This window comes from Xenopus laevis, chromosome 7S (genome assembly GCF_017654675.1).
Source record: "Xenopus laevis strain J_2021 chromosome 7S, Xenopus_laevis_v10.1, whole genome shotgun sequence".
Lineage (NCBI taxonomy): Eukaryota > Metazoa > Chordata > Amphibia > Anura > Pipidae > Xenopus > Xenopus laevis.
The window spans coordinates 109,470,231-109,493,247 of NC_054384.1; the positions used below are offsets into that span (position 1 = coordinate 109,470,231).

Below are 23,017 nucleotides of genomic sequence, written 5' to 3' on the forward strand. Positions count from 1 at the left end.
CCATCTACTGACGTTCTATAGCACTAGGGACATATTAGGAACATGGAATTATTTTACTCCTCACACTCGCCAGGTAGAGCATAAGGTCTCAAGGCTGAACTACACTTTCACACACACTTTCAAAACCAGTGGTTCTTTATTTATTGAAGGACAAGATAAAGAAGAGGAAAGTTCTTTGTCTTTTTGCACAGTTCAATACATCTCTCAGTATATCACATAGTGAAGGTATACTATAGTTTCTTCAATGAGGTTGATCTACTCATAGGTGCCAGATACTTGGTGGTGACTCCCAAGTGAATGTGCTCAACCCATATAGCATATAGCAGCTCAAAGTTGCTGCTATATGAAGAGTAATCCTATTACTAGTTAGAAGCCTTAATTCATGTGACCCCTCTTATCTACTAAGGTTTTCCACCATTCCTTAGAGCACTGGCTTTCCCTTTACTGAGGCCTCCTGGCTCACACTATAGGGTAGAGTAAAATTTCTGGAATGGGTAAGGGTTGTTGGTTCTCCTGATGTCTTTTCCCTTCTTCTTCACCTCAATGCCTCTCCTCCACATTATCTTTCCCACGTCCTTCATCCTTGTGGTATCCACAGCAGTACTAGCATCTCAGCCGCACTTTGATACTTCTGCAGTGCGTGTCCAACTTCCTCCTTTTGATCTGTCTGATGATGTGATGCTCTACTTGTTTCCACAGATCTTTGGAGATAACATTGGGTCAGAACACGTCAAGGTTCCTTCACAAGCACCAGCTGAAAGTACTTGAAGGTAGAGACCTGCACTGGTCTGTTTTTTAAAACCCGCACCCAACCCATACCTGTTTTCCCCAAGTCTGACCCAGACACGCTTACCCGCCTTGACAACTCCACGAATTTTCACCCGACCCGCTCAAGTCCCAATCATATTGTGGTTTTTCCATGGGTACCCAACCCAATGCAGGACTCTACTTGAAGGCTTATGGTAATCTCAGAGTTGACCTTCCACATTCTGTGGCCATATAGCAATACAGTCTTGATGCTTGACATAAAAATCCTTTGGTCGAAAGTAATATTCCTATGGCCTTCAAAACTTTTACTTTTGCTTTCTGTATAAACTCTTTGACATCTGCATCTGCTCCTCCATCCTTTGACCATGCTGTCCTCATCAACGTTCTCAGTATTCATGACGTTCCCCTGCACTCAGCCAAGGTCTTGGATATTAATATTGGCAATCATTTCATAGCATGCACCATTATTGAAACTGTTGTCATCAACGTAACTTAGATCCTCTACTTGTGTGGTGATGTTCTTCATTACCTCATCCAGTATGAGTAAGAAGATAGTCGAAGATAGAATGCATTCTTGGTGGACTCCAGATTTCACTGGGAAGACCCTTGTGAGCCACTGGGCACATAAAATTATCGTACATTTCTTGATGACTTTGATAACTACCTCTGGTATCCATTAGTTCTTGAGGGTTTCCACCTGCTCGTTCTCTTAAGTTTTGAAGACCTTTTCAGAATCTATGAATATGATAGGGCATCCCTTGTATGAAACAATTCAATAGGAAATCACCTATATGATATAGCTTGAGGAAACGTTCTACATTTTAATGTCAGATGGAGGCAATTGTGGAGGACATTGCCCTCAGCCAATATGCACTGCACAACAAATCTACATTTACGGCCACACAAAATCACCTATTTCTACAAAATACATAAGGGGCTCCTGCATAAGGCCTGGAATTTTAATCAGAAAACGTACACAGTTCCAGTGTAGACAGGTTTTATTGTCTTTGTGGAAACTTTAGAATTTTCTAAACTTTTATTTCCACTTTATGTGCTATTTTTTTCACTTAGCTGATTTTGGGGTGTGTTGGTGGGAACCAGCTACAAAGCAATAGAATGTTATATTTCAGCTTCCAGTTTATGAACCTCCCCCCCAAAAATGGGTTCCCCAAGAGAAATTGTCACACCAGAATGTGTAAATGTCCCACCTTGGGATCAGATGATGACTAAGCATTAACCACACCCAGAGTGCAAACACAATTCTACACCCACGACACATTTTGGTTTAAATGTCTATTAAACCAAGAAAAGGACATTCCTCTTGTCTTCCTCCCTGATCACTTCCTCATTTATGTCAATTTTTGTGGTTATAAAATGCATTTGCTTTTTACTCATATTCTTTATCTAATGAATCTCACTTGACCCAAAACAAATTTATTTCTTAATTAGTCTCCTAATTACAGTATATGACTCACCTTATACAGGACTAACAGGACAAGCACCCTGACCTATGACCTATGCACTACCACTAAATGGAGACTATAATAAAGTCATAAACAGAATATGAATTAGCAAACTTAAAAGGGTTGTTCACCTTTGAGTTAACTGTTAGTATGATGTAGAGAGTAATATTCTGAGACAATTTGCAAATGGCTTTAATTTTTTTATTATTTTTTAGTTATTTAGCTTTTTATCCAGCAGCTTTGCAGTTTGCAAATTCAGCCATCTGGTTGCTTGGGTTCAAATTACCCTAGCAACCATGCATTGACTTAAATAAGAAAAACTGAGACTCTATTGTTCCATATGCAACATAGGGACAGTAGAGCTAAATGCTGACAGGAGGACAAGATAAAGACAGTAGGGGAAGATGGAAACAGTAGGACAATATGGTGACAGTGGAGCAAGATGGAGACAGGAGGCAAGATAGAGACAGTAGGGCAAGATAGAGATAGTAGGGCAAGATGGAGACAGGAGGCAAGTTAGAGACAGTAGGGCAAGATGGAAACAGGGGGGCAAGATAGAGACAGTAGGGCAAGATAGAGACAGTAGGACAAGATGGAGACAGGGGGCAAGTTAGAGACAGTAGGGCAAGATAGAGACAGTAGGACAAGATGGAGACAGGGGGCAAGTTAGAGACAGTATGGCAAGATGGAGACAGGGGGGCAAGATAGAGACAGTAGGGCAAGATGGAGACAGTAGGACATGATGGAGATAGTAGGGCAAGATGGAGACAGTAGAGCAAGATGGAGACTGTAGGACAAGATGGAGACTGTAGGACAAGATGGAGACAGTAGGAAAAGATGGTGATAGTAGAGCAAGATGGAGACAGGAGGACAAGATAGAGATAATAAGGCAAGATGGAGACAGTAGGGCAATATGGAGACAGTAGAGCAAGATGGAGACAGTAGGACAAGATGGAGACATTAGGGCAAGATAGAGACAGTAGGGCAAGATAGAGACAGCAGGACAAGATGGAGGCAGGGGGCAAGTTAGAGACAGTATGGCAAGATGGAGACAGGGGGGCAAGATAGAGACAGTAGGGCAAGATGGAGACAGTAGGACATGATGGAGATAGTAGGGCAAGATGGAGACAGTAGAGCAAGATGGAGACTGTAGGACAAGATGGAGACTGTAGGACAAGATGGAGACAGTAGGACAAGATGGTGATAGTAGAGCAAGATGGAGACAGGAGGACAAGATAGAGATAATAAGGCAAGATGGAGACAGTAGGGCAATATGGAGACAGTAGAGCAAGATGGAGACAGTAGGACAAGATGGAGACATTAGGGCAAGATAGAGACAGTAGGAGAAGATGGAGATAGTAGGGCAAGATGGAGACAGTAGGGAAAGATGGAGACATTAGGGCAAGATAGAGACAGTAAGACAAGATAGAGACAGTAGGACAAGATGGAGACAGTAAGGCAAGATGGAGACAGTAAGGCAAGATGGAAGCAGGAGGACAAGATAGAGATAGTAGGACAAGATGGAGACAGTAGGGCAAGATGGAGACATTAGGGCAAGATAGGGACAGTAGGACAAGATAGAGACAGTAGGACAAGATAGAGACAGTAGGACAAGATGGAGACAGTAAGGCAAGATAGTGACAGTAGAGCAAGAGGGAAGCAGAAGGACAAGATGGAAACTGTAGGGCAAGATGGAGAGTGTAGGGAGCCTTGGGGACCACAAGGCCTGCAAAAAAAAATATATATATATATATATATATATATATATATATATATATATATATATATATATATATATATATCTGGGGCCAAAGAACTGCAGCCAGAGGGTTAATTCTATTCTATTTCCCTTCCAAAATGAAAGATGAAATGTGCGGGATACTGCAGCCAGTTGTGCAGCAAATGCCCAAAAGCTTAAATGAGCGGAGGGTAATATGTTTTTATGTTTTTTCATTTGTCATTGATGATGTCCCCTCAAAACTCACAGCATCTCGTCACTGCATGACACCGACACCAGAAGTGAAACTTGTGAATAAAGTGACCTTTCTGCTGCACCAGCTGTACAGACTTTAACTAATTGTACAGAGAAAGAAATTGTTGCTGGAAGTCAATAGTCTGCGAGTGATGCATCTGTTTCCTGCCCAGGGAAATTTTCATGTATCATTCCAATATCTCATGGGGACGAGTGCGGGGCCAGCCGGCCGGTTCCTTTCATTTCTTTTACGGTGATGGCGCTGCTGGGAAATGAAACTATGAAAGGGAAACTGGGGTGACTCAGGCTGATATGAGGGTTCTTTGCCTTCTAAGAAATGGGCCAGACCAAACTTGATTGGACTCTTCTGCAGTGCCCGATACACGTGGATATATCTAACCAGTATGGGATTGTGTATGATGTCACTATAAACTGTATTATACACCAGTATGTGATTGTGTATGATGTCACTATAAACTGTATTATACACCAGTTTGGCATTTTGTATGATGTCACAATAAACTGTATTAAAACCAATATGGGATTGTGTATGATGTCACTATAAACTGTATTATACACCAGTATGGGATTTTGTATGATGTCACTATAAACTGTATTATATACCAGTATGGGATTGTGTATGATGTCACTATAAACTGTATTATACACCAGTATGTGATTGTGTATGATGTCACTATAAACTATATTATACACCAGTGTGGCATTGTGTATGATGTCACAATAAACTGTATTAAAACCAGTATGGGATTGTGTATGATGTCACTATAAACTGTATTATACACCAGTATGGGATTGTGTATGATGTCACTATAAACTGTATTATACACCAGTATGTGATTGTGTATGATGTCACTATAAACTGTATTATACACCAGTATGGCATTGTGTATGATGTCACAATAAACTGTATTAAAACCAGTATGGGATTGTGTATGATGTCACTATAAACTGTATTATACATCAGTATGGGATTGTGTATGATGTCACTATACACTGTATTATACACCAGTATGGGATTGTGTATGATGTCACAATAAACTGTATTAAAACCAGTATGGGATTGTGTATGATGTCACTATAAACTGTATTATACACCAGTATGGGATTGTGTATGATGTAACAATAAACGGTATTATACACCAGTATGGGATTGTGTATGATGTCACTATAAACTGTATTATACACCAGTATGGGATTGTGTATGATGTCACAATTGCTATGCTCCCAATCTTGTGAGCACATTCCATTTTGGGCACTTTCATTATGACTCTATTGCAGTTCCCGCTATCCATATACAAAATGCCAGTCCTAGTTTGTGCCTCGAGTCCCAATTCATGTGTTCTACATCTGCACATTGAAATGTTGCACCGTAATCTGTGCCCTGTCTATGATATATAAGTGCAAAACAAAGACACGTGAGACATCCACCGATTTATTTATATGATGATTCGTTACTTCCACTTCCTCCAAAAACTGGAGGTTCAGGATAAAAGAAATCCAATTAAAAAAACCACAATGATGAAACTCTGTTTTTATTCTAATTGTTATTATTATTATTTTGCCGCATTTCTGGGTCAGGGCAACTACATCTGAGATCACATGACTCCTATTTATATGGAACTGGACTTGAACCTCTGCTAATGATGAATAACAGCCGCACAGAGTGTTTGACAGCAGAGCGACCCAGTGAAGGGGAGTCATAGGAAGTCTGATGTGGATGAGGCATTCGGAACCGGAAATCCCTGCACAACAGCACCATATTTACTACTGGCATGGACGACTTGCAGATCTGTAGTTTCCCATTCATAGGCAGATTTTAATGAACACTTGGCTAAGATTTCCCTAACCAAAATCAATGAAGCTAGCCCTGGATTAATTCTGTCTTGTGTTCTGGGGTATTATACATGGTATTGACACTGTATTTATCTGCTATGTGTTCTGGGTATTATACATGGAATTGGCACTGTATTTATCTGCTGTGTGTTCTGGGGTATTATACATGGAATTGGCCTGTATTTATACTGCTGTGTGTTCTGGGGTATTATACATGGAATTGGCACTGTATTTATCTGCTGTGTGTTCTGGGTATTATACATGGAATTGGCCCTGTATTTATCTGCTGTGTGTTCTGGGGTATTATACATGGAATTGGCACTGTATTTATCTGCTGTGTGTTCTGGGGTATTATACATGGAATTGGTCCTGTATTTATCCTGCTGTGTGTTCTGGGTATTATACATGGAATTGGCACTGTATTTATCCTGCTGTGTGTTCTGGGGTATTATACATGGAATTGGCACTGTATTTATCTGCTGTGTGTTCTGGGGTATTATACATGGAATTGGCACTGTATTTATCTGCTGTGTGTTCTGGGGTATTATACATGGAATTGGTCCTGTATTTATCCTGCTGTGTGTTCTGGGTATTATACATGGAATTGACACTGTATTTATCTGCTGTGTGTTCTGGGTATTATACATGGAATTGGCACTGTATTTATCTGCTGTGTGTTCTGGGGTATTATACATGGAATTGGCTCTGTATTTATCTGCTGTGTGTTCTGGGGTATTATACATGGAATTGGTCCTGTATTTATCTGCTGTGTGTTCTGGGGTATTATACATGGAATTGGCTCTGTATTTATCTGCTGTGGGTTCTGGGGTATTATACATGGAATTGGCACTGTATTTATCTGCTGTGGGTTCTGGGGTATTATACATGGAATTGGTACTGTATTTATCTGCTGTGTGTTCTGGGGTATTATACATGGAATTGGTACTGTATTTATCTTGTTGAGTGTTCTGGGGTATTATACATGGAATTGTCACTGTATTTATCTGCTGTGTGTTCTGGGGTATTATACATGGAATTGGTACTGTATTTATCTGCTGTGTGTTCTGGGGTATTATACATGGAATTGGCACTGTATTTATCTGCTGTGTGTTCTGGGGTATTATACTTGGAATTGACACTGTATTTATCTGCTGTGTGTTCTGGGGTATTATACATGGAATTGGTACTGTATTTATCTGCTGTGTGTTCTGGGGTATTATACATGGAATTGGTCCTGTATTTATCCTGCTGTGTGTTCTGGGGTATTATACATGGAATTGGTCCTGTATTTATCTGCTGTGTGTACTGGGGTATTATACATGGAATTGGCTCTGTATTTATCTGCTGTGGGTTCTGGGGTATTATACATGGAATTGGTCCTGTATTTATCTGCTGTGTGTACTGGGGTATTATACATGGAATTGGCACTGTATTTATCTGCTGTGTGTTCTGGGGTATTATACATGGAATTGGCCCTGTATTTATCTGCTGTGTGTTCTGGGATATTATACATGGAATTGGTACTGTATTTATCTTGTTGAGTGTTCTGGGGTATTATACATGGAATTGTCACTGTATTTATCTGCTGTGTGTTCTGGGGTATTATACATGGAATTGACACTGTATTTATCTGCTGTGTGTTCTGGGATATTATACATGGAATTGGTACTGTATTTATCTTGTTGAGTGTTCTGGGGTATTATACATGGAATTGACACTGTATTTATCTGCTGTGTGTTCTGGGATATTATACATGGAATTGGTACTGTATTTATCTTGTTGAGTGTTCTGGGGTATTATACATGGAATTGACACTGTATTTATCTGCTGTGTGTTCTGGGGTATTATACATTGAATTGGCACTGTATTTATCTGCTGTGTGTTCTGGGGTATTATACTTGGAATTGACACTGTATTTATCTGCTGTGTGTTCTGGGGTATTATACTTGGAATTGGCACTGTATTTATCTGCTGTGTGTTCTGGGTTATTATACATGGAATTGGCACTGTATTTATCTGCTGTGTGTTCTGGGGTATTATACATGGAATTGTCACTGTATTTATCTGCTGTGTGTTCTGGGGTATTATACATGGAATTGGCACTGTATTTATCGTGTTGAGTGTTCTGGGGTATTATACATGAAATTGGTACTGTTTTTGTCCTACCATTTGTTTTTGGGGTATTATACTGTACTTGGAAATGGCTGTGTGTTCTGGGGTATTATACTGTACATGGAACTGATACTAAATTTATCTTGTTGTTAGTTCTGGAGTATTATACATGGAACTGGCAATGTATTTATTCTGACTTGTATTCTGATTATTAAACATGGAATTGGCCCTAGGATACTTGAATCTGTGCAGCAAATGTCTTTAATTGACCTACCCAAATGCATAAATACCCAGGGCTTCCTGCGATAATCACAGATTTGGGGCAAACAAATACATTATTAAATAGGAATCAATCTGTGCCTGGTAATGGATGTGTTGGCCGGCATCAAAAACTTTATTTCATAGACCTTGGGGTAGCCCAGCATTTTTGTTTCCTTAAATATATTCATTAGCATTAGCATTAGTCTATAAATGTGCATTGCCCATTTACCATTCTCAGGGCTCCCCTGCAACTCCTATAATGTTTTTTTCCAGGACCATATTCAGAGGTGTTGGAGCAAAACTAGATTAGATTTTTAGCTTTGACAACATGCCTCTAGCTTATTTACAATAAAATTCATTCCCTTAATACATTTGGTTGTCTCTCTGTGACACATTTCAAGATTTTCTCTGTGTTCTTTTATAAAGAAACACAGAAATTAGGACACCCCCATTGCCTCCAATGCTAGCGCATTTAATGTAACCATTCCATTGCTGTGGAGCACACCATAATATAATTAAAGGACCAGTAAAACCAAAAATGAAAATCAATTTCCACGACATTCTTTTTATTTATATCCTGTTTCTGTATTGCATCATGTTCATTATCCCCTTTGGTGTGGTCATATTTGATCTGTTTCTCCAAAATCAACTGCTGATATTTTACAACACAGGAATTTTCCAAAAATGTTATTCAAAAGTGCCACCGATGTGAACATTTTAGGGCTGGTTTACTGAGGCAAGTGCTAAATAGCAACCAATCGACAATTAGCTTTCAACAGTCTATGACACGATAGAAACTGAAAGTAGGAATCTGAATGGCTGGGTTGGGTTAATGGGTTAAGGGCAGATTCATGCCCCGATGTTCTTGGATAATTCCAATATTCCTTTCTTTTTAACCACTTCTTCCTACCAGAACTGAGAGACTATGGTACTTTTAGTGACAGCACCAGGGCAATGCCGGGGCAAGTACCCGTGTCCTACTTTTGTAAATGCCAAGTGATGCTACTAAGTGTTGCCCACCTTCAATTAGCAAATAAGCATGGCATATATATGGAAAAATGGCCCATAGGGCCACAGATGGATTATTTAGCACATGAGTTTGGGGCAGTTGCCAATGGAAGGTTGAAAGTGTCTATTCAGCAGCACAAAGTGTCACATAGTAGATGAAGCTGAAGAAAGACACGTGTCCATCAAGTTCAACCCTGAAAATATTGGATTCCTGCCCTGATATTGATTGGAGAGTGAGGATTTGGGGTGAATTTGCTCATTAGGGTTTAACAGTGATTCTATACTCGTTGCATTATGTAGATACATGGCCGGCTTACACCAACCACCAACTCTTTCCATTTTATATTGGGTTTATTTTAGTGACTTTCCCTTGTATCTTCCACTCATTCAGTGTATCAGGCTTATCTACCAATCTCCTCTATTTATCTCCTGGTCTGCTCTTTCCGTCGCCTCCTCCGTGGGCTGAACCTGACAGTTCCTTTTTAATAGAAGCAGCGACGAGTGACTGTCACATCACAGCGAAAGCTGACAGAGAGAAACAGGCAGTTGCTGCTATTCTACAGGGGAAGGCTGGACCCTTACAGGCAAGAGACGCAAGGTGGGGAGGGAATGAACTCTCCCCCCTCCACTTCTAGAGGTATGTGCCCCCCCAAAAAAAATTCAGCCTCCCCATTATATATACAATATGCCGGTACAGAAATCAGTTCAGCTGTTAGAGTTCTACTAGATGCATTAATAGAGATAGATGAACAGATAGTAGATAGAGAGATAGATAGAAGATAGATAATGTAGGTAGGTAGCTAGATATTTAATGATAGATAGATCGATATATAGATAATAGATACATAGGTAGGTAGACAGGCAGACAGATAGACAGATCAATATATAAAAAGACAATAGGTAGATAGATGTAAATAGAAATGTAGATAGACAGATGATAGATAGATAGACAGACAGACGGACGGATGTACAGACAGACAGACAGACAGACAGACAGATAGATAGATAGATAGATAGATAGATAGATAGATAGATAAATAGATAGATAGATAGATAGATAGATAGATAGATAGATAGATAGATAGATAGATAGATAGATAGATAGATAGATACTATAGATAGATGATAGATAGATAGATAGATAGATAGATAGATAGATAGATAGATAGATAGATAGATAGATGATAGATAGATAGATAGATAGATAGATAGATAGATAGATAGATGATGGGTGGATGGACGGACAGACAGAGAGAGATACATGATAGATAGATAAACCCTACATAGAAAACCCCAGGTCCTGAGCATTCTGTATAACAGGTCCAATACCTGTATAAGTAGAAGGGGGGGAATATTGCACATTTGCACAATACTGCCCATTAGATTTTTTTTTTAGAATATCGTCGATATACCTTTATACAACTGAAATGTTATCTCCTTCATAGATAGACGGACAGACAGATAGACAGACAGATAAAAGAAAGATCGACAGCTAGAGGATATATAGATAAACAGACAGCAGATAATATTAATAACAATATAGTTACATAGTTACATAGTTACATAGTTACATAGTTAAATTGGGTTGAAAAAAAACAAAGTCCATCAAGTCCAACCCCTCCAAATGAAAACCCAGCCCCATACACACACCCCTCCCTACTTTTAATTAAAATTCTATATACCCATACCTATATTAACTATAGAGTTTAGTATCACAATAGCCTTTAATATTATGTCTGTCCAAAAAATCATCCAAGTCCCTCTTATAGTCATTAACTGAATCATCACCCGGCAGTGCATTCCCCAACCTCACTGTCCTGACTGTGATGAACCCCCTACTCTGTTCCTTTAAATGAAACTTCTTTTCCTCTAGTCTGAAGGGGAGGCCTCTGGTACGTGATTCTCTTTATGGGTAAAAAGGTCCCCTGCTATTTGTCTATAATGTCCTCTAATGTACTTGTAAAGTCTAATCATGTCCCCTCACAAGCGCCTTTTTTCCAGAGAAAACAACCCCAACCTTGTCAGTCTCCCCTCATAATTTAACTCTTCCCTCCCTCTAACCAGTTTAGTTGCACTTAGTCTCTGCACTCTCTCCAGCTCATTTATATTCAGTCCAAATAACGATAATAAACAGACAGACAGATGAAGACAGACTGTAGGTAACTGGGGGTGTGCCGTGTGTGTGGGGGGGTATAAGAGCAGTGGGTGTGACTCATCGCCGGGGTCAGGTGACTCATGACACGGTGGATTTCCCTATTACTGATTCACAAAAGTCTGGGGATTCCGGGTGTTTTCTCGCACTATCACACACCCACTTACCCCTCTCCTCTCTCTTCCCTGCCTGTAAGTGTCCATGTGTCACTCCTGATGAGAATTACTCCCCTCGATCATTATTTACATTGTATCCCTGGCCTCGTCCTGCCCTGCTCATGCCCCCCAGCAACAACGGAAAGGAATTAAAGGGGAACTTAGCAACTCACAAACTTTCATTCATGACACTTTTTTGTGGGTTTAAAGTTGTTTGTAAACATGTGTGATTGAAAGCAGTATCTGCCTGTGAAAACTCTTATACTGGAAAGCTGCTTATATTTTCTTTCATTATGCAAAAATAGTTATTAAGTAGAGTTCCCCTTTACACCAAAGACCCAATGGGAATACATTAGCATATGAGCAGGTGCCTGTTAAAGGCAAAATTCACCTAAAATTATCTTTTCATGTGTTCGACCTATTTAATATTTGTCTTCTTGTTGTTTTTTCATTTGTTTTCATAATCTCAGCTGCCATAAAGCAGGACAGGACTGCTGCTTACAATGGGGATCAGATAGGATCTGTGCAGCCACTGGAACAGAATGTTCTGTTATACAGATAGCTAGAATCTCAGCTGCCATAAAGCAGGGCAGGACTGTTGCTTACAATGGGGATCAGATAGGATCTGTGCAGCCACTGGGACAGAATGTTCTGTTATACAGATAGCTAGAATCTCAGCTGCCATAAAGCAGGACAGGACTGCTGCTTACAATGGGGATCAGATAGGATCTGTGCAGCCACTGGGACAGAATGTTCTGTTATACAGATAGCTAGAATCTCAGCTGCCATAAAGCAGGACAGGACTGCTGCTTACAATGGGGATCAGATAGGATCTGTGCAGCCACTGGGACAGAATGTTCTGTTATACAGATAGCTAGAATCTCAGCTGCCATAAAGCAGGACAGGACTGCTGCTTACAATGGGAACCTGACATGTCCCAATGTTTAAAACAAAGTCTTGTAACCTTTATAAGACTTTTCTTTATGCCAAAGCTTTTTTTCAAGCAGAAAGCCAAACATTTTTGTTTTATTACTGTGCCCCTCTCTTTGCTAATGAGCCACTGGGCAACTGATCTTGTGCGTCTGACTGTGGAGAAGGGAAGTGGTGACGGTGAGTCCGACCGCAGGTTCCTCGGACCTTTAGACAAAAACAAATTGTTCCTTTTTAAGTTTAATTTTTCACAAAGGAAGAGAGATTTGGTTCAAAGACACAAAATGTATTATTTCTTGGGATTTTATTATGTTTTGGGTCAGAACAGCTGTGTTTCTGGATTAAAGTTGTTGGTGCAATGGTTCTAAAAATGACCAAAATATTCTTAGAACAATATTAAAATGATATTTTATATACAGAACTTATTGTTCCAGCCCAAAGGCTCAGCAGCCCAGTTGTCCCCCCGCAGCTCCCCATCTTGGATCTTGTTAGACGTCTAGGGGAAGATTTATCAAGGGTCAAAGTGAAGATTCTAATTCAAAAAAATTCGAATTTCGACTTATTTTTGTCTACTTGGACTAAGGAAATTCAAATTCGAAATTTATCATGTACTGCCCCTTTAAAAATTCGACTTCGACCATTCGCCATCTTAAACCTGCCGAATTGCTGTTTTAGCCTATGGGGGACCTCCTAGAACCTATTTGGAGTCAATTGGTGGACTTTGAAAAATCAAAGTTTTTTTTTTAGAAAAAACTTTGAATCGAATTCAACTGAATATGATGTTACTTCGATTTGTATGATTCGAATTCGAACCAAAACGGTCTATTTACCTGGAAAAAAAAAACAGATTTTTTAAATAAATTTTGGTTGGTCTTTTTTATTCCAATTTCGAAGTTTTTTTTATTCGAAATTCGACCCTTGTTAAATCTGCCCCCTAGTGTGTGTCAGGGGCTCTGCACATGCTCAGTGGGCTCTGGCTGCTGTCAGGAAATAAGCTCAGGCGCCGTGGGAAACCATCCAGCAGATAGTGACGTCACAACTGTTAGAGAAACATCTATGCAACCGGGATGTTGCTTAGAATCATATTCAGTTATTTAGAATTATATTTAATTATAAATATATTTGTAAAAAAATACAACCCTGACTTCAAAAATAACCCCATATTTTTAATTCTCTCACTTCATTAACTGTAATACTGAGTGTGACGTGGGAGGGGCAGTGTGTGGGTCTGATAAAAAAGAAAAATAGGGAATTTCGTTTTCAGTTATTCGCAAAAATAGCTGAAAATATTTCTGGCGAAAATATAAAGTTTATTTATTGGAACTGATATAGTGAATTGTGTCAAATTAGAAGGGATTATTTCAGACCCACCCCCAAAGGGGGACAATTAAAATATGTAAAATTAGAGAAAATTTGATTTTTTTATGATATTGTTGAACAGAAAAAAAAGCATTTTCACTCACTGGGTAATTGTAAGATATTTTTGTCCAGTCCTGTAAAGAATTCCAATCTGCCTTGTCAATTTTTTTTTTATTGTTGCTGTATTTGATTATATATTATATTTTTTTTATAATTTTAATTATAAAGTAGACTTTTTTAAGTGCTGAGCAAATCTGACCCGTTTCACTTCACCAAAATTTTTGAGCTAAAAATTCTCCAAATGCATTAAAGTCAATGGACAATATTTTTGGACGTGCAACAATTTTTTTTCACCCATTGGAGTCTAAAGGTGTCTTCTGTTATAGAACAGCTAATTCTAAGTATCTTCTCAATTGGTTTTAATTATTAATTTTTTCTAGCTTTTGAATTATTTGCCTTTTTCTTCTGACTCTTTCCATCTTTCAAACCCATCTTTCAAACGGGGGTCACTGCCCCCCTCTAAAAAACAAATGTTCTGCAAGGCTACACATGTATTGTTATTGCTACTTTTTATTCCTCATCTTTCTATTCAGGCCTCTCTTATTCATATTCCAGTCCCTTATTCAAATCAGTGCATAGTTGCTAGGGCAATTTGGACCCTAGCAACCAGATGGCTGAAATTACAAACTGAAGAGCTGCTGAATAAAAAGCTAAATAACTCAAAAACCCCAAATAATAAAAAAATGAAAACCAATTGCAAATTGTCTCATATTATCTCTCTCTACATCATACTAACAGTTAACTCAAAGGTGAAGAACCCTTTAAGCAAATGAATTTCAGAAATGGCACAATTAACTAAACCCAAGTTTTAAAGTAACTTTACTGCTCTCAGGAGCTGAAAATCTCAGATTTTATCATTTAGGTCAAAGTTAGTTTTTAATCTGAAATTTAGGAATAGATATTGGCCATATCTTTTAGCAAGGGATTGATTTTATGTTATTGTATTATCCCTTTTTTTGATAACATTTGTTGGTTCTTTTCTAAAGTGAGTTCAATTCCTCCCAAATACATTTTTTATAAGAAAAACAGGACACAGGTCAAGAGTTAATCTTCCAAAGCTGTAGAAATGGCCCGTCCGTTATGATATATATATTAGGTATTTGTTTTGGCAATACAAGTATAGGATCTGTTATCCAGAATTTAAAGTCTACTAGAAAATCATATGGACATTAAATAAAGCCAATAGGCTGGTTTTGCTTCCAATAAGGATTAATTATATCTTAGTTGGGATAAAGTACAAGCGACTGTTTTATTATTACACAGAAAAAGGGAAAAGTTTTTTTAAAATTCAGATAAATTGGAGTCTATGGGAGACGGCCTCTCCGTAATTCGGATCTTTCTGGATAACAGGTTTATTGATAACGGATCACATGCCTGTACATATTTACAATTAGCCATTTAAACCATATGCTTAGACTTAGGGATGCACCTCGAATCCTTTGTGAAAGATTCGGAAGAATACGAAACCTGAATCCGAATCCTAAAAGTCACACGATTTCTGGTAGAAGGATTCGGCTGAATCCGAATCCTGCTGAAAAAGGCTATTTAGCTGGCATCATAATCACTTCATTCCCTACCTCTGATCTTTCAGATTGCCGACCCTACTTTACCACGCCTCAAACTGTGAAAAAACTGCTGGAGCAAAAGCGCCAACAGAAGAGTGCCCAAGTAAGATAATGTACCCCCTACTGTATATTATAAGGATATTAGAAGTCACTGAGGGGTTCTGTGACCATATAAAGGCACAAGGCTGCAGGCTGAGTTATACAGGGAACTCTGAGTATCACTCATGTATTATAAGAGATAATGTACCCCCTACTGTAAATGATAAGGATATTAGAAGTCACTGAGGGGTTGTTCTGTGACCATATAAAGGCACAAGGCTGCAGGCTGAGTTATACAGGGAACTCTGAGTATCACTCATGTATTATAAGGGATAATGTACCCCCTACTGTAAATGATAAGGATATTAGAAGTCACTGAGGGGTTGTTCTGTGACCATATAAAGACACAAGGCTGCAGGCTGAGTTATACAGGGAACTCTGAGTATCACTCATGTATTATAAGGGATAATGTACCCCCTACTGTAAATGATAAGGATATTATATCTATATATATTGTTGTATTCTTAATAATTACTCTTTCATTTGCAGGCATCTGCATCTTGTGTGGAATATAATCAGGAAGTAGGTGGGTGCTTGAATGTGATCTCCCCAGTACAAATTGCCCATGGTGTCTTCTGGCATCATCTTGCTTTATACCCCAACCTATAGCGAGTCACAGGGAATGCAAATCTTTACTTCTCATAGATGCCGCCGGCTCCTTTGCCCAGCACTCCCCACAAGATAATGAAGACCTCTTGTTCCCAAGGCATGGCACCCACTACAACTATCCCGTCCTGGAAGACCTGTATCCCTCAGGATCTGGGACCTTGTATGGTCAGGAGAGAAGATATGAAGGAGGAAGAAGGGACATTCCAAGTGTTGACCCAGAGATGGAGGTGAGAGGGTTTGTAATCCCAAAGCCAACCAACATTCTTGATGGAATTACAGTTTCAAAACTGATGTTATTATCCCTGCCATAAAGCAAGGTGGGGCTGCTGTGTTTTGTCTAGACAGAAAGTCCAGGCAGACATACTTCTTTAAAATCAAAACTTTGATTAGTTAATTATGAGTCTGTACTTTTTATTACCCAGGTTTCCTTCTCATCCAGCACCTACGTGGCTCCTTTTTCCCATGATGCCTCCTGGTCTGGACACTCTCAGGCCTCCTACCCTGGGGCTGACCCTTTTCTGAGGGTACCGGGGGGGGCTGTTGTTCCGGACATGGTGCCACTGGACTTGGAAGATGCCAGAGTGGAGATTCAGAACCTGAGCCCAGATCAACTCCTGATCCGCGATGAGGACGGAGACACGTAAGTCAAATGTTGCCTTAAAGGTGAAGTGTTCTCTTTAATTCACCCCATACATATCCTGCAAACTGAGCGACCATAACAAGCAATTAACAGCAAACTGATGGCAAAGATAACATTGGTTGCTATGGGAAATCAGACCTAGGGCAGCTGTTTTGGCATTTCCATGACTGTTTTGTGTTAAAAGTAGCCAAGTCATGTGTGTTATGTTTTGGTAGCCGAGGATGAGTAGAGTAGAACAGTGCTTTATTAGCAGGCTCTCATGCAGCCATTACACAAAAGTAACTTTCACTTTCTCGTTTAAGCTACCAGGAAGTATGCACAGTATACGTCTGAGCACAGTGACATCTACAGGCCATTTGCATGAACACCACATATTCCCCCTGTAGTAGAAAACCATTTGGACAACTATAATAACAGCAACAATTAAACAGTATGCATTTTAAAACAATATTATACATTCTTCACATCACAAAGTCCTTGGTCCATGCAGGTAGTTTTCTAATTCTTTCAGTACACCTTATAGGTTCACTTTCTTCAGGCCCTTTGCAGTTGACATCAGGAGTAGGAAAATGTCCTTCATCAAATGGAGCTTCTGCAAATTCTTATCAAACAGGAGCAAGACGACTTGCATTCCATATGTGTCCATCAGACAGTTCACATGTGTATGGTCCTCGCTGGTGTCTCACTTCAAGTGGTGTAGTAAATTTAGATTCTCCTTGTTTCAGTATTCCTGGTTTCTTAATTCTGACTAAAGATCCAGGCTGATTGCATGAACACCACAATGTGCAGTAACACTTTCCCATATTAACCATCCGACCCTTTATTTCCACATAAATACTCCACCCTATCTGTCATAGTCCCCCCCCTTTATATTTAGCCCCACACCCTTTTTTTAACATTCTTCATGTGTTTCCCATGATTTATGAGGCAGAATGGGGCTCATGGCTATAAAATGTATGAAGAATCTGCATTGCTCACCCTTCTCTGATTTTGTCTATAGGATCCTGCACCTGTATGTGGCGAGGGGGCTGCGCAGTTGGTCCTATGCAGTGGCTGAGCGATACTTACAGTACGGCCAGTTGGACACCAGGGAGCATAATGGCAAGGTAAGTGCCACCCGTGCAATATTTTGGATATACTTTATTAGGGCTTTTGGTTACCAAAGAAGTTCTTCCACAAGGGACAATTCATTAATTTCAGAGGGAGATTTTCTAAGGCATTCAGCCAGTAATCGGGGTTTATGTTGCCCTTTAAACTGGAGAATTTTCATTTATTGCCCAAAACAAATACCCATGGAAGTTTCTAGAAGGCTTTTGTCCACATCCCAGGACCACACCTGGTAATACCCCAACGACACCCTAACTCACCCCAGCCACGCCCACTTATACAATGACTAAACCCCAATTGCACCCGCCTGCGCTATAAATCCAGGTGACTTCCTAGAAATTAGATTTCCCCCATGTAATGATGAAAATATTGGTACAATTGCTCCATTTACTAATACAGGGGCTAAGTTTCACCATTGCAGTTGCTACTAGCAACCACTCAGCAATCAGTTTTTATTAGTCGGCTCCACTCAGTGGGGTAACCAGTGGCATAACTACATCTTACTGGGCCCCATAGCAAATTCGTTTTGGGGCGCCCAATATATCCAAAGGTTGTCCTTTTTTACCAATATATGTTGAAATTGCTCATAAATTAGGGCTTGATGGGGTCCCCTGTACCACCAGCCGCAGGGTCTGCTTCCTCTGTAGTTACACCCCTGTAGAGGGAGTAGAACCTGTGAGAAGTCCTAGCGGAATAGGGAATTCAGAAAGGACAATCAAGGAAGGAGTCATCTTGGGTCCCCGCAGGTGATTTTGTGTATTGCAGGTTGGGGACCCCCTTTTATTTGCAGGGGGCCTGGGCCTTTGAATTTATGCCCCTGGTTGCACTAGTGCAATTTAGACCTCAAATTAATAAACCAAGCCTTTTGGGGTTCTTCCACATATCAAATGGATCTTCTACAATTCGGTCCTGCGTGTGAATGGCCAGATTGTACCAACCCAGTGCACTGATTGCGCTTCTTCATTACAGTGCAATGATTCCAGTGAAAAGGGTTAATAATCTCGCTGACAGAGGGGTTAAGGAACTGAGGCTGTTCCATGACGCGGAGCTGTTACGGTTAAATCAGATTATAATGTTCCTTCCTCTCTGAGCTGCCATGCGTGGAAACTGTCAGACTTCCTCTTCTCACTGAATGCCGAAGGCCCCAGCCCATGACGTTTTCCTTGTGGCCCTTACAGTGGCTTAGGGCCCGGCAACAGACATTATCCATAGTAAAAGGGAAAGTGAACCAGATCACAGTAAAATCTGAAAATGAACTTCCCCTTTAAAGGAATCTGATGATTTTCCTTATAGCAAGGAGTCTGTGATATGCCCATAGGTTGTATAGAGCAACATTCAGCTTCCTCTAGACAGTGGCTGCTGGAGCATGCTGGGAGTTGTAGTATAGCAACTGTCCAATCAGATCTCAAGTCTGTATTCACATCTTGTCCTGAAATGAAGGGGAAATAGGTACATCGGTGCAGCACCCTGTGAACAAATTAATTCATTTCATACACTGATTCGTGATTATTATTTTTAATTTCCCAGTCTCCCCTTCTAGTGGCTGCAGCAGCCAATCAGCCGGAGATCGTGTACGACTTGATCACACTGGGGGCCGACGTGAACGCTTCTGATTGTAAGGGCCAGACTGTTCTGCATGTGGCTGCCACATATGGATTCTCTGATGTACTGAGGGTGAGTGTGCTGCTAGGGGGTCATGTAGCCTGCTGGGAGTTGAAGTTCATCAACAGATGGAGGGCCACAAGTTATAGACATTGAGGCCAGCTCCACAGTATATAATAAACCGGCCAACCCCCATCTCTATATGTAGAGCTGTATATGCAGTATAATTGCTTACATTAGGGGGCAGCACATGAATGAAAGATGAGCATCCCCATTAATAATGTTGACCAGGACCAACTCTCCCCAAAACTGGCCAACCATACAGACATTACTCTTATACCCAACCCACTTACCTCTGACATCAAAGGGGGAGAGTGAGCAGCAGTACAGAAATTAAAAGCTGCAGCCAAAATTGAGCTGGGGACACATGTTGAAGGAGGTCTTCAGAATGTAATGTACTGGTGAGGTGGCTCCTGGGCTTCCAAACCAACCCAAAAAGTAGATTGTCAGTACAAACCTGCCAAACCCATAGAAGGTTTGAGGAACAACTTCACCTCTCCATGTTCTTCTCTCACATTAATGTTCTTCTCTGGCCCCAGGTCCTTGTCTCTCTCCAGCGGCAGCAAAATTTTGACGTGGAGGTCAGAAACTATGATGGTAAGGAAGGAGAATTTATGGGGTCTTTTCGACAGTCATTTGGCCACAGATGTCATCAGTATCAGATGTTGTAGGGAAAAGCCCAGTGATAAGGTGTTGGCCCAGTAGTACCTGGCAGTAATGACTTCATGTGCTTCCCCACCAGGCCTGACTCCCCTACATTGTGCAGTAATCAGCCTGAATTCTGTCTATAATAGCAAAAGACTTCAGCCCACCCAGGAGAACCAACAACAGGAGAGGGAGAGAATGACCTGTGTTCAACTCCTGTTGCAGCTCGGAGCCAGTTGTGCCAGTCAGGTGAGTCCAGTTCTAGCCACCAGCAACGGGGCAACCCTTCCTTCCATCTGGTGGGTGAGGCAGGTAGTTGTAGTTTGTCCTGTTTCATTTGTGGTTGGAAGTAAAGCTCAGTCTGTATCCTTCACACAGGACATCAAGAGCAGCAAGACAGTTCTCCATCTGGCAGTGCAAGCTGGGAACATCCCCCTGGTCAAGTTTCTCCTGAATTTGCCCCACACTGACCTACCAGCTCTCATCAACCTGAAGGTGAGGTTGACCAGTGCCATTTTACCTATGCATGTTTCTCTACCACCAACCTTCTTTTCTGTCCTTGTCTACATCACCTTGATGGTCTCCTCCATATCAGGCTCATGGAAACACAGCTCTCCATATGGCAGCTGCTCTTCCTCCTCACCAATCTGCCGAGTACCTGATTCAGCTGCTGCTTTCCTTGGGGGGAGATCCAAGCATGCGTAACCTGGAGAACGAGCAGCCCGTCCACCTGGTTCCACCTGGGGAGCTCTCTGACCAGGTAATGTCCTCTTAGATGGAAATGGACCTCCTCTAGTGTCATGGACCTCCTCTAGTGTCATGGACCTCTAGTGTCACGGACCTCTAGTGTCATGGTCCTCCTCTAATGTCGTGGATCTCCTCTAGTGGTATGGACCTCCTCTAGTGTCATGGTCCTCCTCTAGTGTCATGGACCTCCTCTAGTGTCCTAGCTAAACCAATTTTTACCTGTTCTTTCCCCAGATAAAGCTCTTGCTGAAGCGCCGCCGCATTACATCATCAACACGCCACCAGTCATCTTCTTCCTTATAGGAACCACCAAGATAAGGACCACTTTACCCGTCGTTGAGACCTTTCCATTCACAGAAGGAGCCTGTATTTCTTTGGTTAAAACACACGGCCCACGTAGGTAGAGCCAGAAAGGTTCTGCCGAAGAATTGGTCCACTTCTATTTTTCCATAATCTCCTGGTTTCTATGAAACTGCCATCCATTTCTAATATTGAACAAACTCTCATTTCTGCATACCTCTCAACTGTCCCATTTTTTAGTGAATATTCTTATTCGAAAACCCCTCAGGGTGGGATTTACTGGCAAGAGGGGAGGCTATGGTGCTAACGGTAGGTGTGGCTAACTGGTAGAGTCAGATTATATCGATTTATTGGTTAATTGGTGAATATAAGACACACGGGCTCTTTTTGATAGACAATCAGATTAGCAAAAAAACTTGGATTTTAAATTGGACACAAATTTTTAAATTTTAAATATTTAAATTTTTAATTTAAAATGTCAAGGCGTGAGCGTTTATTTTTATTTTTTTTGGAATGTGAATTTCAGTGTAATTTGCGGTTGTTTTTTTTTTCAATTTTAAAAATCCCCTAAAATTACATTTTGGAGGGATAAAAGGTCAGTTTCCCTTCCAAGTAAGACTCCTTTATTGCCCGTTACCTTCAATATAATATTATAGTAATATTATAGTAATATTATAGCAATATTATAGTAATATTATAGTAATATTATAATAATATTATAGTAATATTATAGCAATATTATAGTAATATTATAGCAATATTATAGCAATATTATACCAATATTATAGAAATATTATAGCAATATTATAGTAATACTATAGTAATATTATAGCAATATTATAGTAATATTATAGCAATATTATAGCAATATTTTTTCACCAATAAGGTTGGCACAATTTGATCCTTTTAAAGCGATGGTTCACCTATTTCAGTTAACTTTTAGTATCTTATAGAATGGCCAATTCTAAACAACTTTTCAATTGGTTGTCGTTATTTTTTTTTATAGTTTTTGAATTATTTCCCTTCTTCTGACTTTTTCCAGCTTTCAAATGGGAGTCCTTGGTCCCATCTAAAAACCAAATGCTCTGTAAGGCTTTTAGGGGGTTTTTTATCAAAAATTTCTAAGAATTTTCTCAAAACTACTCCGAACAAATCTGCACAGATTTTCCCCCGTATTTATCAATACATTTTTTTATCCGAAAATGTAATGTGCAGGGAAAAAACTCTAAAAAAATCGCATCGTACACATTTTTCGAATTTGTTGGCGAAAACTGTGACTTTTCCAGATTTGGCTTTCAAAAACCACAAAATCTTCGGATTCTTGCACGAAACCCAGCGCAAATCATGAACCTGGCAGGTCTGAGTTGGATTACTTTTTTTATTCAGACTTTTAACACCCTCTGGGTTTAATAAATATGGAAAAATGTAAGGTTTTTTTCAACAACAAAAAATTGTGGTTTTCACCTTTAAATCAGACTTTATATAATAAATAACCCCCTTATTTTTATTGTTATATTTTAATACTCATATTTTTATTCAGGCCTCTCCT

The 23,017-nt window shown here is 40.0% G+C and overlaps 1 protein-coding gene across 1 annotated transcript; it reads left to right on the forward strand.

The window, feature by feature from the left end:
- The first annotated feature begins 543 nt into the window (after positions 1-543).
- Positions 544-21,949, forward strand: LOC108697288 (NF-kappa-B inhibitor delta). The gene is made up of 12 exons (XM_041570657.1): positions 544-760; positions 15,686-15,762; positions 16,248-16,284; positions 16,404-16,594; positions 16,790-17,007; positions 18,008-18,113; positions 19,642-19,788; positions 20,316-20,373; positions 20,519-20,670; positions 20,800-20,916; positions 21,017-21,181; positions 21,403-21,949. Exons 1-12 carry the CDS (start codon positions 544-546, stop codon positions 21,469-21,471), a joined length of 1,554 nt encoding a protein of 517 aa, XP_041426591.1. The 3' UTR covers positions 21,472-21,949.
- The last annotated feature ends 1,068 nt before the right edge of the window (positions 21,950-23,017 follow it).

Bases quoted from the DNA above. Each gene is read 5' to 3' on its own strand.
- LOC108697288 (XM_041570657.1), top strand. From the start codon at position 544: ATGCCTCTCCTCCACATTATCTTTCCCACGTCCTTCATCCTTGTGGTA. The intron at 19,789-20,315 runs GTGAGTGTGCTG...CTCTGGCCCCAG, and splicing joins GATTCTCTGATGTACTGAGG to GTCCTTGTCTCTCTCCAGCG. The intron at 20,917-21,016 runs GTGAGGTTGACC...CCTCCATATCAG, and splicing joins CAGCTCTCATCAACCTGAAG to GCTCATGGAAACACAGCTCT.